Source organism: Oncorhynchus gorbuscha, linkage group LG19, assembly GCF_021184085.1.
Source record: "Oncorhynchus gorbuscha isolate QuinsamMale2020 ecotype Even-year linkage group LG19, OgorEven_v1.0, whole genome shotgun sequence".
Taxonomy (NCBI): Eukaryota; Metazoa; Chordata; class Actinopteri; order Salmoniformes; family Salmonidae; genus Oncorhynchus; species Oncorhynchus gorbuscha.
In genome coordinates this window covers 18,409,894-18,428,727 of record NC_060191.1, presented here as the reverse complement: position 1 = coordinate 18,428,727, position 18,834 = coordinate 18,409,894, and the positions used below count along the sequence as shown (strand labels likewise).

The 18,834-nt window shown below is 40.8% G+C and overlaps 1 protein-coding gene and 1 long non-coding RNA gene across 5 annotated transcripts; one reads left to right on the top strand and one right to left on the bottom strand.

Moving 5' to 3' along the window:
- The first annotated feature begins 136 nt into the window (after positions 1 to 136).
- On the top strand, positions 137 to 15,044 carry LOC124006415. The gene is made up of 4 exons (XR_006833774.1): positions 137 to 206; positions 358 to 450; positions 1,732 to 1,863; positions 14,589 to 15,044. It is a non-coding gene; the product is annotated as an uncharacterized LOC124006415 (long non-coding RNA).
- Positions 2,614 to 17,323, bottom strand: LOC124006414 (T-cell differentiation antigen CD6-like). Of its 4 annotated transcripts, XM_046316419.1 has the most exons (14): positions 17,213 to 17,323; positions 17,005 to 17,111; positions 15,820 to 15,900; positions 14,109 to 14,408; positions 13,492 to 13,806; positions 12,307 to 12,366; positions 12,021 to 12,167; positions 11,373 to 11,486; positions 11,139 to 11,255; positions 10,852 to 10,998; positions 10,523 to 10,606; positions 10,229 to 10,363; positions 6,051 to 6,152; positions 2,614 to 3,353 (listed from the first exon to the last, which is right to left on the bottom strand). In XM_046316419.1, exons 2-14 carry the CDS (start codon positions 17,054 to 17,056, stop codon positions 3,211 to 3,213), a joined length of 1,797 nt encoding a protein of 598 aa, XP_046172375.1. In that variant the 5' UTR covers positions 17,057 to 17,111; positions 17,213 to 17,323; the 3' UTR covers positions 2,614 to 3,210. The 4 variants fall into 4 exon arrangements, with proteins under 4 accessions (XP_046172375.1, XP_046172376.1, XP_046172378.1 ...); XM_046316420.1 differs by having other exon boundaries at positions 12,021 to 12,164; positions 17,005 to 17,306; XM_046316422.1 differs by lacking the exon at positions 14,109 to 14,408 and having other exon boundaries at positions 17,005 to 17,304.
- Between the last annotated feature and the right edge of the window lie 1,511 nt (positions 17,324 to 18,834).

Genomic DNA, 18,834 nt, shown 5'->3' with positions numbered 1-18,834 from the left:
AGTAATGAGCCTTTGGTAAAGCATATATTTGATCAACGCTCTCTTTCGATCCCAATTTGTTCTTATGTGAAATATTTTACTGTCTTATGTCCAACAATAAAATTATAAAATATATATATTTTGTATTTTTCCTCAGAACGTGGGGGGCCAAATAAAATCACTCGCAGGCCACCAGTTGGGGAACCCTGTTGTAATGTTAAGTGTGTGTAAGCATGGATCACATTTTAATATGACTCATTGTTTAACCTGGGCTGATAGGTCGTGTGACCAGCTGAAATGTATCTCCTGTGACTTTCGGGTGGCCATGTTTGATGATCATTTTTATTTATGTTATTTATTTCACCTTTATTTAACCAGGTAGGCTAGTTGAGGACAAGTTCTCATTTGCAACTGCGACCTGGCCAAGATAAAGCATGAATGGGACCCCTCTTGTAATTACCTATTCTTCAGGTGAGCCTCCTTTCATTGGGCCGGACGTGTCTTTATGGGTTAACAAACTCTTTGCGGAATTTAAATATTGTTATTATCTTGAAACAAGTTTGAAGTTGTTACAGAAAACCACAAATCCCAAATTTATCAGATTTGAACAGAAGAGGGCAGTGTAAACCTTTTATTTTGGGACTTCGTGAAAATAAACTGGAATAATCTTCATTTGATTCTTAATGTAAAATACCTTTTAAGTGAGGATTATGACTTTCACCTTGATTGATATCCACCCTTTCAGAGAAACGGGTAACTTTTTGCCAAAGTGAGAATGACTACACAGTGGTTTAATTGAAAACTTTTTTTAACCGTGCTCTGAGATCAGTGCATGGCAGATAGGGATTTCATAGGACAACTGGTACTCGTGGATGGAGACAGACAGTCAAACAACACAACAATGCCACCTTGGGTGCCTCTCTGGTTCAATATTGTGTTGTTTCACTGACAGAGAGCTTGCCCATGATAACAAAGACACTTAAGCTTAGTTAATGCAGTGAAGTGGAAGACGTTATAACAGTAGCGCTGTAAGTATGCAGGCGTGGGTATTTGGCGCTCTTAACACCAAGACAGGAATTAAATTATTCTAGGCTTCACTAATTTGATACTATTGGTGAGAGTCAACTTGAAATGCAAACTAAGACAATAGACAGAAGGGCTGTGCTCAAATGGGAGAAAAACATTTTAAAGTCGAAAAAGAGCATGTGCAGTGGCTGATGTTCCAAGCTTGTGGGTTTTGCTGTCGGTGTTCTGGTGGACACTTAGTGGTTTCAGGCTTTGTGCTGGAGTATAGAGGTTTTACTAAGTTGCTGAGAGTCTAGAGCTCCTCTACAAGACATGGGGGGATTCATTTATCATTCAAATGTGCTTGTTAAATGCAACATAACGTATTGTGCAAATGATGCTGAAATGAAGCTTTAGGATGGACATGCTTACCATCCTTACCATACTTCCATGTCCATTGTGTCTTGTCTAATTTGTCTTTCCACCCAAATGTATTATTTCAGCTGTAAATTGCAGGTTAACTCTGGAATATTTGTAATGTTTCCAATCATTAAACAATCTTTTAAGGGTCCTTGGATGCTGGTTTTGTTCCATGCACATGACCAATTTGGGTCAAGTACTTTGTGAATTTAGTACTACTTATCCTATCTATAACTCTACATACCAGTATTATACTGTGAGATAAATTAATCTATTCATCTAGCTCATTGCTTAGCTAACCAGCCTTTTCTCTTTCTATCTCCGCAGGAGCAACATGCGAGACTGTCAGAAGCTGCGGGCCAAGCTGAGGAGAAGAAAGGGGGCGCGGGTATACGCCTGCCAGTGTAGCTGGCACTCTGCTCGAGACCTCACCGACCTGAGAGAACAGCACCAGCTCAAGTGGGTCTGTGGGAAGCATGATGTGTGACAGCCTTCTTTCTAACACACACACACACACACACACACACACACACACACACACACACACACACACACACACACACACACACACACACACACACACACACACACACACACACACACACCATAATCCCTCTGCAACTTTGCAGTTACTTGAAAACCAATGTCCTCTTGTTATAGACATCCCAACACATATTTTTCTGCCTTGCGAATGATATAGGTATTTCTCTGCATTACATTTAGTGTGTTCTGGGTTTAAATGAACACGGTAGGTCTTCTGCTATCTTTAGAGATGTGATTTTAGCTAGCTCAGTTTTAAGAGCAGGTATATGTCAGACCATATTTGTGTGAAAACGGTACTTAGGAAAGATGAGGGTATATATATATATATATATATAATGTGTGTGTGTAGTATTTCAGTACATTCTTTTCTGTAGCCTTTCCTTCTCTGTCTTAGTTTCTATCTCCCTTGTCCGTTTGTTTATTTCCTCTTCTGTCCCTTTGAGTCAAATGTGTTCTCTGTTCAGGGATTCCTGATCTTACCATTCATGTATTGTGTATAATATGAAGTTGAGGTTAGTGTGGAGTTAAATGAGGCAAGCTTTTCCTGTTGCATCTGTGCTAGACATTTAGACATAAAATATTAAACATGAAAGCATTACTTCGCTCTGACCGCCAAGTAGTTGATACTTTATAAATGAATCATAATCAAATTAAGTAGTCTGTGGATAGTTTATTAAATATGTACTAATTTATTCATCATCAGGGAACCATAAAAAAAGCTTTACTCCCAAAGACATTCATGAGATTTGTTGTGATTAGCCCAGTCAGAAGTAGGTATTTTGGATAGTAAAAATGTGCTCATATTATGTACAAAACATCTGCATATGCGTGTATAGACTAGGCTATTCACATTTAGTCATAGTTCAATATATGTTGTATGCACTTATTTGTTTTTAGCTTTTTCTCCTTGATAATATTAACACAATTGAATTTCAAGTTTAAAAAGTTTGATGTGCATTGACTGTGCTTTGTGTGGCTCAGATCACTGTATTAAATCAATATCATTGACAGTGTAGTTTGTTGACAATGCTGGTCATTCTGTGCAGTGGAGAAGCGAATGGGGTTAAGACCGTTGGGCCAGTAACAGAAAGGTTGCTGGTTCGAATCCCCAAGCTAACGAGGTGAAAAAATATCTGTCTGTACCTTTGAGCAAGGCAATTCCACTTAATTTCCCCTGTATGTCTTTCTGGATAATAGCATCTGCTAAAATGTAAATGACTCTGTTTTTATAGTTCTCACTTCACTGCTATGTTTGATGAAAAGCTAGTAATTTGTTATGTCATCGTAGTCACTGTCAGAAAGAGACTGGTCCGGGTCTTCTTTCACAGTAGCATCACCAATCCCCTCTTCATCTTGGACTCCTATGTTCTCATAAAGCTCAGAGGAGGATGAGCTGCTTGAATCATCTGTATAAAAGACTTACATTACCATCTACATACATCCACAATAGGCTACATGTTTTCAGCAATTGCATCTACAATGCCTTCAGAAAGTATTTATACCTCATGACTTTTTCCATATTTTGTTGTTACACAGCCTGAATTTAAAATAGATTAAATTGAGATTTTGTGTCACTGGCCTAAACACAATGCCCCATAATGTCAAAGTGGAATTATGTTTGTAGACATTTTAACAAATTCATAAAAAAATGAAAAGTGTTATGTATGGGACAGATCCAACACATCACTGAGTACCACTCTTCATATTTTCAAGTATGGTGGTGGTTGCATCATGTTAAGGGTATGCTTGTCATCAGCAAGGAGTAGAGTTTTTTGGGGGGATAAAAAAAACGGAATGGAGATAAGCACAGGCAAAATACTAGCGGAAACCTGGTTCAGTCTTATTTCAATAGACACAGGGAGATTCACCTTTCAGCAAGACAATAAACTAAAACACAAGGCCAAATATACACTGGCATAGTTACAGTTTTGACTTAAATCGGCTTGAAAATCTATGGACGGACTTGGAAATAGCTGTTTAGCAATGATAAACAACCAACTTGATAGAGCATGAAGCATGTAAAAAAGTATCATGTGCAAATATTGTAGAATCCAGGTGTGCAAAGATTTGAGAGATTTACCCAGAAAGACTCATATTGGTAATCACTGCCAAATGTGATTCTAACATGTATTAACACAGGGGTGTGAATACTTATTTAAATTAAAATATATTTTTAATTTTCTAAAAAAGTGCAAACATTTCTGAAAACATATGTTTTCACTTTGTCATTATGGGGTATTGTGTGTTTTTATTTATGTTATCCATTTTGAATTCAGGCTGTAACCAAGTGGAATAAGTCGAGGGGTATGAATACTTTATGAAGGCAATGTACATTACAGACAGTACATGACTCTAGAATCTACTGCACAGTTGTGATCCATGTAGGGGAATACGGGTACCTGGTGCCGCCATTGAACATGACTTAATGTCAAGGACCAGGCTTAATCTTTGTCAAGGGAACCTACCCTTAATGATAATGCATCAATGTTTGAACATTTTAAATCACCCCTTTGTATTAACGGCATAGCCACAGGAAATAGGGGTGCTGAGGGTGATGCAGCACCCCCTACTAATTCAAAATGAAATAATAAATAAACTATTCTAATGAACAAAAAAAGTACAATTAGAGAACAAAGCCTTAATTACTCCTGTATGAGCGGAGAAATATACTAATCTTCAGTCGCTTTGTAGCCTGTTCTACTCCCGACCAAAAGCCTGTGACATGTTAATGTGATTTTGTTTCACCTGAATCTCCATCTATATTTGGTTAATTCTCTGGCTGGGCAAATAAGTAGAGGTGGTAACTCATCTATTTGTTTGCTCATCTATCACTGATTAGAAACATTTAGCATGCAATAATGTACCCTAGATTGTTATGCTAGGTCGCGTATAGGCAACTCCAAAAGCCAGCAGTGGTTGTGAAATATGAACAGGAGACTCATGCTTTTGAAAGTATAGATTGCTATTATTTTCTATGGGTATCATGATGAAGACACTCTCAATGCAAGACCCTACGGCTGCTCCCTATCAAAGCGGAGGGTAGAAAAGAGAAAAAGCATGGGCTTGCCATGGGTTCTGTTTCAAAATCACTTTTATTTATATGACAGCAGTTCCACACGTTGCCGTGACGCAAATTGTGTGGGAAAAATATTCTGGATTTTATTCTGTTATATTTCATTATATTCTCAGCCGACTATGAAATGTGTGACTGTGACCAGTGTAGCCTAAGTGTGTCTTGTCTGTTTAATGAACAATATAACTTGGTTTTATATGCATGGCACAGCCATGTAGCCTATAGGCTGCACAGACCAGTAACATAATTAAACTCAAAATATGGCATTATTTTGTATTATTTTTTAAATAAATTGTATCGGTCCTATAATGTTTCTTAGGACCTGCCAAAAAAACAAATGAATAGTAGATTTCTTTGTGATGGTGTATATTTATGAAAATAAATCCACCCACATCTACTCCCACTCCTAATCATGCCGGCTTGTGCACAGTAGATATACAATTATCCCGGCAAGAATGTAGTAAAAATTGGACCGTATGAATTGGGTTCTAAAAAACATTGGCAGATAAAACCATTTTACAGGCAACATGCAGTAAAGTCTGTCTATAAAGGGTATTAGTGTCCATAGTTTAATGGCAGATTAGTGAAAAAACAGAGCCGGCCAATTTCCTTCATCTCTGTTGGATTCAAGCATGCGCCTGCCAGAAATATTACCCTTTCCATTATTCACTGTGATAGTTTTCGCCAGATTTACTAAGGGAATTAAGTACAATTTAAATCCTCACAGATGTTTATGCCCCATACCCAATGGCTCCATCTGTCAGACTACCTTAGTTCTTTGAATTGAGTTTTGACACAACTTGAAATCACATTGGCTTATACACTTAGATAAACCTTTTGAATATGATTTGTTCTGTTTCTTTCAGGGATTACACCGGTGGTCGTCAAATTAATGTCAGGTTTTGAAACACAAGATGACACCAGCAAGGAGACTGAGAATTAGTCTCTGCAGGGAACATTACACGGTTCAATGGAAATTCTGTCCACCTTTGAAACACACATGCAGAGACTCATCACAAATATCAGGTACCTTGATTTTGACTGCTCAGTAGGTGGAAGTTGCTGTTCACAGGCTGTTGCTGATCCTCGTGTGTACTGGTTGATTGCACAGGGGAATGTGTATAGGTGTTCTCTGAGGGGAAAATGAGAAAATGTGCTCCCAGTGAAGTAATTACGAATCTACATATTTTCTCCCAAAAACATTCAAGACAAAAGTGTAGTGCAAAAAGCCTTTGCTGTTGTGTCTACTCCACCCAGTGTTTAGACACAGCAGGATAAATGAGGTGTTTGTTGTGTCTACTCCACCCAGTGTTTAGACACAGCAGGATAAATGGGGTGTTTGTTGTCTACTCCACCCAGTGTTTAGACACAGCCAGATAAATTAGGTGTTTGTTGTGTCTACTCCACCCAGTGTTTAGACACAGCAGGATAAATGGGGTGTTTGTTGTGTCTACTCCACCCAGTGTTTAGACACAGCAGGATAAATGAGGTGTTTGTTGTGTCTACTCCACCCAGTGTTTAGACACAGCCAGATAAATTAGGTGTTTGTTGTGTCTACTCCACCCAGTGTTTAGACACAGCAGGATAAATGGGGTGTTTGTTGTCTACTCCACCCAGTGTTTAGACACAGCCAGATAAATTAGGTGTTTGTTGTGTCTACTCCACCCAGTGTTTAGACACAGCAGTATAAATGGGGTGTTTGTTGTGTCTACTCCACCCAGTGTTTAGACACAGCAGGATAAATGAGGTGTTTGTTGTCTACTCCACCCAGTGTTTAGACACAGCAGGATAAATGGGGTGTTTGTTGTGTCTACTCCACCCAGTGTTTAGACACAGCAGGATAAATTAGGTGTTTGTTGTGTCTACTCCACCCAGTGTTTAGACACAGCAGGATAAATGAGGTGTTTGTTGTGTCTACTCCACCCAGTGTTTAGACACAGCAGGATAAATGGGGTGTTTGTTGTCTACTCCACCCAGTGTTTAGACACAGCCAGATAAATTAGGTGTTTGTTGTGTCTACTCCACCCAGTGTTTAGACACAGCCAGATAAATTAGGTGTTTGTTGTGTCTACTCCACCCAGTGTTTAGACACAGCAGGATAAATGGGGTGTTTGTTGTGTCTACTCCACCCAGTGTTTAGACACAGCAGGATAAATGAGGTGTTTGTTGTGTCTACTCCACCCAGTGTTTAGACACAGCCAGATAAATTAGGTGTTTGTTGTGTCTACTCCACCCAGTGTTTAGACACAGCAGGATAAAACTCCACCCAGTGTTTAGACACAGCCAGATACATTAGGTGTTTGTTGTGTCTACTCCACCCAGTGTTTAGACACAGCAGTATAAATGGGGTGTTTGTTGTGTCTACTCCACCCAGTGTTTAGACACAGCAGGATAAATGAGGTGTTTGTTGTCTACTCCACCCAGTGTTTAGACACAGCAGGATAAATGGGGTGTTTGTTGTGTCTACTCCACCCAGTGTTTAGACACAGCAGGATAAATTAGGTGTTTGTTGTGTCTACTCCACCCAGTGTTTAGACACAGCAGGATAAATGAGGTGTTTGTTGTGTCTACTCCACCCAGTGTTTAGACACAGCAGGATAAATGAGGTGTTTGTTGTGTCTACTCCATCCAGTGTTTAGACACAGCCAGATACATGAGGTGTTTGTTGTCTACTCCACCCAGTGTTTAGACACAGCAGGATAAATGAGGTGTTTGTTGTGTCTACTCCACCCAGTGTTTAGACACAGCAGGATAAATGAGGTGTTTGTTGTGTCTACTCCACCCAGTGTTTAGACACAGCCAGATACATGAGGTGTTTGTTGTGTCTACTCCACCCAGTGTTTAGACACAGCCAGATAAATGAGGTGTTTGTTGTGTCTACTCCACCCAGTGTTTAGACACAGCCAGATAAATGAGGTGTTTGTTGTGTCTACTCCACCCAGTGTTTAGACACAGCCAGATAAATGAGGTGTTTGTTGTGTCTACTCCACCCAGTGTTTAGACACAGCCAGATAAATGAGGTGTTTGTTGTGTCTACTCCACCCAGTGTTTAGACACAGCCAGGTGTTTGTTGTGATCCACCCAGTGTTTAGACACAGCAGGATAAATGGGGTGTTTGTTGTCTACTCCACCCAGTGTTTAGACACAGCCAGATAAATTAGGTGTTTGTTGTGTCTACTCCACCCAGTGTTTAGACACAGCAGTATAAATGGGGTGTTTGTTGTGTCTTCCACCCAGTGTTTAGACACAGCAGGATAAATGAGGTGTTTGTTGTCTACTCCACCCAGTGTTTAGACACAGCAGGATAAATGGGGTGTTTGTTGTGTCTACTCCACCCAGTGTTTAGACACAGCAGGATAAATTAGGTGTTTGTTGTGTCTACTCCACCCAGTGTTTAGACACAGCAGGATAAATGAGGTGTTTGTTGTGTCTACTCCACCCAGTGTTTAGACACAGCAGGATAAATGAGGTGTTTGTTGTGTCTACTCCACCCAGTGTTTAGACACAGCAGGATAAATACTCCACCCAGTGTTTAGACACAGCCAGATAAATTAGGTGTTTGTTGTGTCTACTCCACCCAGTGTTTAGACACAGCAGTATAAACAGATAAATGAGGTGTTTGTTGATACCCAGTGTTTAGACACAGCAGGATAAATGGGGTGTTTGTTGTGTCTACTCCACCCAGTGTTTAGACACAGCAGGATAAATTAGGTGTTTGTTGTGTCTACTCCACCCAGTGTTTAGACACAGCAGGATAAATGAGGTGTTTGTTGTGTCTACTCCACCCAGTGTTTAGACACAGCAGGATAAATGGGGTGTTTGTTGTCTACTCCACCCAGTGTTTAGACACAGCCAGATAAATTAGGTGTTTGTTGTGTCTACTCCACCCAGTGTTTAGACACAGCCAGATAAATTAGGTGTTTGTTGTGTCTACTCCACCCAGTGTTTAGACACAGCAGGATAAATGGGGTGTTTGTTGTGTCTACTCCACCCAGTGTTTAGACACAGCAGGATAAATGAGGTGTTTGTTGTGTCTACTCCACCCAGTGTTTAGACACAGCCAGATAAATTAGGTGTTTGTTGTGTCTACTCCACCCAGTGTTTAGACACAGCAGGATAAATGGGGTGTTTGTTGTCTACTCCACCCAGTGTTTAGACACAGCCAGATAAATTAGGTGTTTGTTGTGTCTACTCCACCCAGTGTTTAGACACAGCAGTATAAATGGGGTGTTTGTTGTGTCTACTCCACCCAGTGTTTAGACACAGCAGGATAAATGAGGTGTTTGTTGTCTACTCCACCCAGTGTTTAGACACAGCAGGATAAATGGGGTGTTTGTTGTGTCTACTCCACCCAGTGTTTAGACACAGCAGGATAAATGAGGTGTTTGTTGTGTCTACTCCACCCAGTGTTTAGACACAGCAGGATAAATGAGGTGTTTGTTGTGTCTACTCCACCCAGTGTTTAGACACAGCAGGATAAATGAGGTGTTTGTTGTGTCTACTCCATCCAGTGTTTAGACACAGCCAGATACATGAGGTGTTTGTTGTCTACTCCACCCAGTGTTTAGACACAGCAGGATAAATGAGGTGTTTGTTGTGTCTACTCCACCCAGTGTTTAGACACAGCAGGATAAATGAGGTGTTTGTTGTGTCTACTCCACCCAGTGTTTAGACACAGCCAGATACATGAGGTGTTTGTTGTGTCTACTCCACAGTGTTTAGACACAGCCAGATAAATGAGGTGTTTGTTGTGTCTACTCCACCCAGTGTTTAGACACAGCCAGAGTGTTTACAGCCAGATAAATGAGGTGTTTGTTGTGTCTACTCCACCCAGTGTTTAGACACAGCCAGATAAATGGGGTGTTTGTTGTGTCTACTCCACCCAGTGTTTAGACACAGCCAGATAAATGAGGTGTTTGTTGTGTCTACTCCACCCAGTGTTTAGACACAGCCAGATAAATGAGGTGTTTGTTGTGTCTACTCCACCCAGTGTTTAGACACAGCCAGATAAATGAGGTGTTTGTTGTGTCTACTCCACCCAGTGTTTAGACACAGCCAGATAAATGAGGTGTTTGTTGTGTCTACTCCACCCAGTGTTTAGACACAGCCAGATAAATGAGGTGTTTGTTGTGTCTACTCCATCCAGTGTTTCGACACAGCCAGATAAATGAGGTGTTTGTTGTTCTCGTGATATTGATTTGAACGGACCTGACTGTAGATGCTGTTCCACTGCCATCCCCACGTTGTAGTAGGATTCCCCTGATGATGTACTACTACTCGATCCCAAGGATGGCTCTCTTCCACAGATGAAGTCTGTGAGGGCAGTTTCTCTCAAATCTGGACCTGGGTGGTTAACATTCCACACGGTCACTCTGTTAACGTTGACTTATGAGAATGGATTTCATAGATGCACTGACTGACTCCACAAAAGCATTTTTGGACTACAATTATTTTATTTTGTTTATTTTTTGCAGCATTTGCTGTTGAGCATTTTAGACTGACCTGAGTCCAGCAGCTCCTTCTCCAGTGGCTCAATGTTCTCATAGCATTCCCCAGAAGACGTGCTGGATGACACCAGCGAATGACCTGGACATACAAATGTTTGTTAGTGCTAGTATGTTACAATAGGGCTCTTATTCAACTTTTCTGTCACCATGGCAATTTTTAGAAAATTATAACTTTTCAGATTCCTTGTTCTGCAAACGGTTATAGTAAAGTCCCAGATTTTAAGAGGACATTATGTCCTTTTAAGAGGATGAAGAAATCTGTTCTATATGGACACAATACGATCATGGTAAAAATCTGGTTCACCCAACCTGACAGTAACTTACAGCTTTGGGTGGCAGTGTTATTTCTCTCAATGCCATTGATTGTCTCAGTAACAATATTATATTTCTCAGGAGCGTCAGAGGTCTCTGCTGTCTGCGTGGTTTCCCATGGCTCTCTGCTTGTGCTCACTCCATTGTCAAGGACCCTGACTAATGAAAACATAAAATACCATTTGGTTGGCACTGTGAGCAAGTCCTTGGACCACTTTCTCCCTTAATAGCCATGTGTCACTTCACATTTTTTCTTTTAGAATTGCACTATTTATCCAAAACTATGAAGATGAACTGACCAAGTGCAGTAGCCATGGCAACAGAGGGTTGGTCATTGAAGTCATAGTTTTCATAGTCAGAGTCACACGAGGCTTCGGTGTCATTCTGAGAGGGCTGTTTGGAAAGGTACTGTGGAGCTGCACGAAAGGCCACAGAGAAAATGACAAATGGGACACTTGAACTAATAAGACATTACCTAAAATTGCAAGTAACTAATGGGCACAGAGAGGACAAGTGCACCAGTAGGAACTCACTGTAATCAGCTGTGTCCATGGTGACTGTGAGGAGGTTGACACTCTCCCCTCGGTCGATGTGTTGAGACTGGATGGACAGCAAGCGGCCATCTTGTCTTTGGTGAACCAGAAGTGCTAGTAATGAAGGGAAAGTTTTGCCTTTGAAACGTATCTTTACCGAAGCTAGGATAATAGGTTTGTTGGCCTTTGTTGTCTTTGATGTTGGACAAGAAAATAAGGACAACACATCTCAAAACCAATTAAATATTTGAATTAGATCGCCGTCAGATATGGCACATATTCATACATCATCCTTGTGAAATAATAAATGCTGCTTTTTTAAATTTAAAGTTGGTGTGAAAACAACACTGGTGGTGGGACTCTCTTAATGAGCAATCAACCAACCCAGTGATATGCATACTGTTCCAGTTTGGTGATTTCCTTTGTGTACTGTATTGAATCACATTGCATTGTGTTGTTGTATTATCATAATTGGCAAACCATTGAGAAGAATATGTAATACCCTTCTGACAAGGCAGTTTCTCAGTCTTAATTACTACTCATTGATGATAGCATGTTTGTTGTTGTTGGTGTGAACAAATGGGGAGAGTGACAGTTGAGTCTGAGGCAAGAAAAGAGAAAGAAAAATAGAGAAACACGATGACTCACCAGCTCTCCTCCTGTAAGACAGGAAGAGTGAGGCATTGGAGAGGAGTGTGAGGAGGAGGGCTATAGACAATGCGATGCAGCCCCAGACAGCAGCTACGGGAGGAGAGGACCGGCTCTCTGCACTGGTGACTAGTAGAACTGAGCCTGCTGGAAACAACAAATCATAGTGCAGCGTACAAACTAGATAACACATTCTTCTTGACATGTTCTAATGAGCAGAGCAGACACTCTTGGTGTATTATTACACAGATGGAGGGTCATGTGTGTCAGCATCTATTGAAGGTACCTGTGGTTGAAGTCTGGGTGTTCTGTTCTGCCGTCTCGTTGCCTGCTTGAGATGGAATTCCTGTCAAGGAAATGGAAAAGTCCGAGAGGTGTTAGAGAACTAGAATGTATAACAGATGCATGGCTCACTTCTCCTGAGTGCTCAAGGCACTCTTGTTTGAAAGACGGGGAACATTTTTGCTTAAAAAAACATTTGCTCAACAATTGTAAATCCAAGAGGAGTTGTGTTTGTCCATCTGTGTATCTAATGATCTACTGAACCAATATCTGACTCTTGTTCAAAAGTTAGATATTTCAGTCAGTCATTTGGCAATTACTGCCAGGAATGTTTTGAGTTTTTCCTCTTGAAAAAAAGTACTTTGAAATGTGTAGGACTCACATATTGATGGATGTAGCCTTTTGAGTAGGCCTACATAATGAACTATCACTTGAGGTGTACGAAATGGATCGGAAACATGGTCAACAAGCCATGGCCTTGACAGAACTGGAGTCTCAGACACTAAAACTCACACTATACATTTAGCAAAAATGGTTAATTTAGATGCAAGATTCAAAACCCATGGAAGTGCCGAACAACTGTTGTCATGTTGAGGTCAAGGCAGTTTGGATGTTTTCTCGCCAAGGAACTCTTGAACTTGGCTCCCAGCTTGAACATCTTCCATTGAGGTTCTTCCTCAGACAGAGCTGTTGCGACGTGGTATTGAGGTGGTATGTCTACTTTCTGAGTGACATGCATTACTTAGGCTTGTGTGTTTTTGTGCTGCCTGTGTGTTTCTTTATTATTCTTCTTCCCGTTAATGAAAATAACAATAATTCATATGCAAAGCAGCTGTCTCTTTTCTGCTTACGACCTCTCTCACATCACCTGATCTCTGCGCTACTGTAGGAGGATTTGAAGCTTGTTCGTCAGTATCAGTGCTGAGTGTGACTGAGACTCTGAGCGCTATCCATTCAGACACGCTGATAAGGTCACGAGTCAAATCATTCTTGATTCGCTGAAAATCAGCGCTAAGATGATGGGGACTTGGTTCGCCACCAAGACACCGGATGTTCAGTCATGGTAATGTGTTTTACATGTTATTACTGCACTATCCGTATTCAGACCAATCTGAAGATAATATAAAACACTATGACATGATTCTGAAAACAGTAACTGACAATGATAATATTATAGCTGCAGGCTTACCTGAACAAACCACTGCAGCGTCCTCTTTGTGTCCACAGTCGTTGACTGTCCCCATGGAGGGACACTCCCATAGGTTCCTCTCGCTCCCCCCACAGTTCACCTCATCTAAGAGAACCAGACCAACACCCGCTTCAAAGGACCCGCCCTCCCCACTCACATTTAGGGCTGAGCCACAGCCCAATTGGGCACAGACCACGCCCCCATCTCTCAGGTCCCAACTATCGTCACACACCGTTCCCCATTTTTCCTCTCTCCACAACTCCACCCGTCCCTCACAGTGGTGTGAGCCTCCAGCCAATCGCACGGCCTGGTGCCCTGAGGAATGAACAGATCAACCAATCAGTTCATAGATCATCAGATTACCTCGATAGAAGCTGGGCCTCGCTCAGGATCATTAAAAAGCAGCTTGAAAATGGAAGCGTGCTGAAGGGAGGAACTTGTTGCAAAGCGTCCACAAAACACTTGAGACAGACCATAAGATGGCTCTCCATGGCATGCAATTTGCAGGCGTTACTACAACAATGTGTTTGGGGTTGCTTATTAACAGCGGTAGCTATTACTCTTGCTCAAGATAAATTGTGCCGATCCACTCATAAGCTTTGCAATGAGGGTCTTACCACAGGTTATCTCAGTCAGGTTAGAGCAGTCTGTGTATGAGAGCTCTGTACAGTTCTCCACCAGTAGGTCTCTGTAGACACACTGGCTCAGACACGTTGAGCTGGAGTAGTTTAAAGTAGCTGTGCCATTCTGTCGGAGCTCATACACTGCCCCGCAGCTCAGGTTGGTACATATGTCCTCCACCACTTTGGCCCACTCTGCAGACCCAAGGTCAAAGGTCACCGGCCTCCACAGCCCTCGATGGAGCACCTCAACAACCCCAGAGCAGTGCTGAGATAGCCTGGGGGGGTGAGATATGGCTGGAGGGGTGGGGAGATGCAGAATCAATATAAGAGTGAAATACAGATGGCTGTTTATATTTCCCCATGTGGTGTAGTCACATGTACAGTACATGTTATACAGCATAGTACACACACATACCCACACACATTGAATGCCCTAGCTGTTTGTTGGCTTATCGGTTTCTGTGCTCTTTGCAGACGTTCAGCAGAGCAGCCACATCCTGTGAGTCATGTCCTGTGGAAATGTCACTGGGTGGTGAATTCGGAGGGGGACACTGAAGTCGACCAACCTGATTCTAGAAACACCACGGGACCAAATACTCGGTGGTTTCAAACCATATGACACTGGAGCCTTTGGTTCTGCATATCACACTTTAGTCTTCACTTTTTTCCCGGTTTAAATGTGGAATTGCACTTTATTTAGGTTCAACAAATAGAGCTAAATGACTTAAATGTAATGTAAATGTAGAGAATGAAAACCAGGTTAGTGTAGTATGATTATAACTGATTGATAGCATTTTCCTTAGAAATCTGACTCCACCGGACCATTTGATATCCTCTATGACACAAATGACAATTGATCATTCTTTTCTTCTTTTTGTTTTCTGTTTGTGTGTTAGAGAGAGCATATTTGTGTGTTAGAGAGAGCATATTTGTGTGTTAGAGAGAGCATGTTTGCATATTTGTGTGTTAGAGAGAGCATGTTTGCATATTTGTGTGTTAGAGAGAGCATGTTTGCGTGTTAGAGAGAGAGCATGTTTGCGTGTTAGAGAGAGCATATTTGTGTGTTAGAGAGAGCATATTTGTGTGTTAGAGAGAGCATATTTGTGTGTTAGAGAGAGCATGTTTGTGTGTTAGAGAGAGCATATTTGTGTGTTAGAGAGAGCATATTTGTGTGTCAGAGAGAGCATGTTTGTGTGTTAGAGAGAGCATGTTTGTGTGTTAGACAGAGCATGTTTGTGTGTTAGAGAGAGCATATTTGTCCCACTTTGCCCTAAAGGAGCCTTACGCATCATCATCATAACCCTCAGAACAATGAAAATATCGTCTCACTATGGCTTATTTGATGGTGACCTGTATCATTATAGTAAAACAAATGCCTTTGCCTCATATAATTTCGATCTCAGTATAATGACTTGTGAGCAATCAAGTTCTCTGCAGGATCGTTGCTTGAGGTGTGTCTCCTCCCTCTAAGAAGCACACAGACACCTAATCCATTCATTCTTCTATTTTAGCACCTAGCAATTTGACTGGATGGGCACGAGGGATTGGAATTTGGGGTTTAGGAAGGAATGGGGGGTGGTATTCAGAGAGTAAAATCGATGTAGATTGCAGTAGCCTCCGGAACCAAATGAAGCTTGATTGGAGGCTCGGGTTCTGAGGATCTTTTTAGCATAATACCAACCATTTAAATAAAACTGGAACTCACATAGATTGGATGTCTGCTGCTCATCAGTCTCTCTCGACCCAGAGAAGTTCCCCGGAACAGAGTAGTCTTTATTTAGAAAGCCTGAAAAGACAAACAACAAAGTAAACTAAGATAAATGAAAAATGATTATAGTTATGCATATTGTGAGAGTATTCATGCAGCTGTCCAATCAGTTATTTCAGTTTACCACGTGTTGTCAATGCTATATGAAGCCCAGGACACGCCGCGGTAAATTACAAACAGGTTATTGAATCTGGCTCTAATCAGAATAATCTTTTCCATTTTGTAAACTGTCTGTTGGTGGTACTTCAAGGTGGCTACACAATAGTCCCATTAGAAGGATATAATATGGAGTCTGTAAATCACTATATTTACGTTGGATTTCATAACAGCTATTATCAACTGCCTCAATTGGTTCATTTAGTTGTTAGATGGATATGCCATGAATAACATCTGTGGCTCAATGTTGAATTAAAACCAATTTCACACTAGCAATGTTGGAGGAATCAATGCAGATAATGAATCATCTTTGTGAAGCAAAATAGTTTGTTCATGCTTTAACCCCCGTCACAGATCTCCTCCTCGGAAAGCAAATCATTCTGAACTGTCACTTTGTTTATGTATCTCTGTGTCAAACGAATGATTCATACAAAACGTTTACGTTTCAGCCAATTCGTGTTTACTATGGTTGGTTGATTTCAATTCCCTGTACTTTTATGTTGCGTCAAGCGGTCTTTGAATTTTAGCTAGCTGGTGTTCGATGACCCGTATTGGCTGTTGCAGTGAACTAAAGTAAAGTAATCCTCTGTAAGATTATGCAGCATTTAGCCTACAACTAGTTGGCATCACTCCGGTCAGCCCCTTTTTGTATAAATATTTTATTATTTGTTTGAACACACCAACACATGGCTGTCAAAAAGTAGAATAAAACGAAACAAACAAATTCATTTTAAAATATGGTGATGTTGAAGCATAATAAGAAAGCAAATGTGACTCCACTGCCAACTATTTTGATGTGCATATCTTCAGTATTATCCAACAACTCATACAAACAATTGCAAAAAACATTTGATGCTGTGTTTGATGTACATAGAGTACAACCGTCATACTTTCTTTCAAAAGAGCCAATGAAGATAATATAATTGAATACAATCAAAGTAGAAATATCAGATGAAACTATGTTACCTTGAGAGAGGACCAGAACTGACAGAAGTATTGTTGTCCTGAACAGTTCCATCTCACTGAAAACAGTCAGGCCGGGGTCCTTTGAGCATACTCCTCAACAGAAACAACTTTGTTCTTTTCATATTAATAACAATCAAACAAATAATGCACGTTACTGATCTTATCATGAATAAAGCAGTGTTCTATATGTCAGAACTTGTGTACTCACTATATTTCTGTTTGCACTGTTGCAACTTGTGGTTTTCCACAAGCATCGTCTCTGACACAAAATCAAATAGGCTTCTGTCTGTAGAGCACTACTTTCTCAGACACAGACTGGCTGTGAGATACACCCACTGCCGTACACACAACTACAAGATATTTAATTGTTGGCTAACACCCTCGACAACTAATTTTAACCTCCCAATGACACTCAAAAAAGGTTGAATAAACAAACTCAAATTCATATGCAATTTAGAAGAGGTTTACCCAAATTACAATGATCTCCTTATATTGATAAAGAGGAGCATGTAAAATGAATCGGAGCCAAATAACCCTGTTTTAGGATTCATGCCAACACAATAATACATCTACTTGAAAAGCCTTATATGCCAGAACATTTGAGAAAAGCTGTAGCCACTGGCAATACTAAAACGATATTATTACAGTCTAAATTAAACATTGATCGAAGCTAATACATTTTCATCAGTGTTTTACATGGGCTGGAGAACAATTTTAGCACTTTGTTTGTGTGATTGTGAACAAAGACCAACTCCAGTACCATTCCGCTGGTAAATTATAGGCCCAGAGTAGGGGAAGGCATGGAAGGTCTGCCTGTCTGCCTCGACAGTCTGAGCAAATAAGAGTTGTGTAGAAGCTGTCCCCATACACGGTAAGGGAATCTATTTAAGGCTGTCTCATGATAGAACTTTACAAACATCCTGAACTTCAGTACGCAAAGACCACCATTATTACCAATAAAGACTACCTCTAACAAGTAAACGTTTCCTTTTATGTGAGGCAGCTGAACTTCACTTGAATGGACTAAGCCTTGGCTGTACCATAGCCGTGAATATAATGGAGTACCCATATACCAAAAGTCATCAAGATCATTTCATTTGAAATAAAAAGCATTTCTCCCGGCCTTGAAGACACCTCACAAACCTGAGGGCCAGGCAGGAAGTTATCGTGGAACCTTCCTCATCCACACAGACCGGGCCTATTCCAGTCAATCTAATTAGTACTATTGAAGCTGCCAGTACAGGCCTGGCTCTATGGTTGGAGCCTGGAAGCAGGTTTAGGGACGTCAATACACACTGCCTTTAGCCACCACAGCAGAGCTCCCAAGAGTCAGCCTAGTCAACCTCCCTATCCATTTAACTCTTTAGAGAAAGTGAATCATGCTTCACACACCTTGACCCTGCTTCACCATGACACCCTTTAGAATTGGGTTTCTATCCAGTTGGCTTCTCATTTCATTTGATTCATCATATAGTGCCAGAAGACCTTGGGTTTCTTAATGCTCTCCATTGAGTATGAAAGATTGTTGGAAAACATACACTACTCAATGAGAGGTGACTTCACTTTCATTTCCTGGGGACTGACGTAATACAATAACGTCATACTGTATCAACCATAACAAATAGAGTCAACATACAGATGTAGGATCTTAATTTGATCACCCTGTTGCAGGAGAACCTTCCTGCATTGCAGGAAATGTAAAACTAGTAGTGTATTTGAGGTTTAAAAATGAAATTTGAGACTTGATTTTCCCCTAGGAAAAATGTATCAACCCCTATACATTTTGAAATTAATTATAATTCTCATTTCTTGTTGCTGCAGGATTATTTT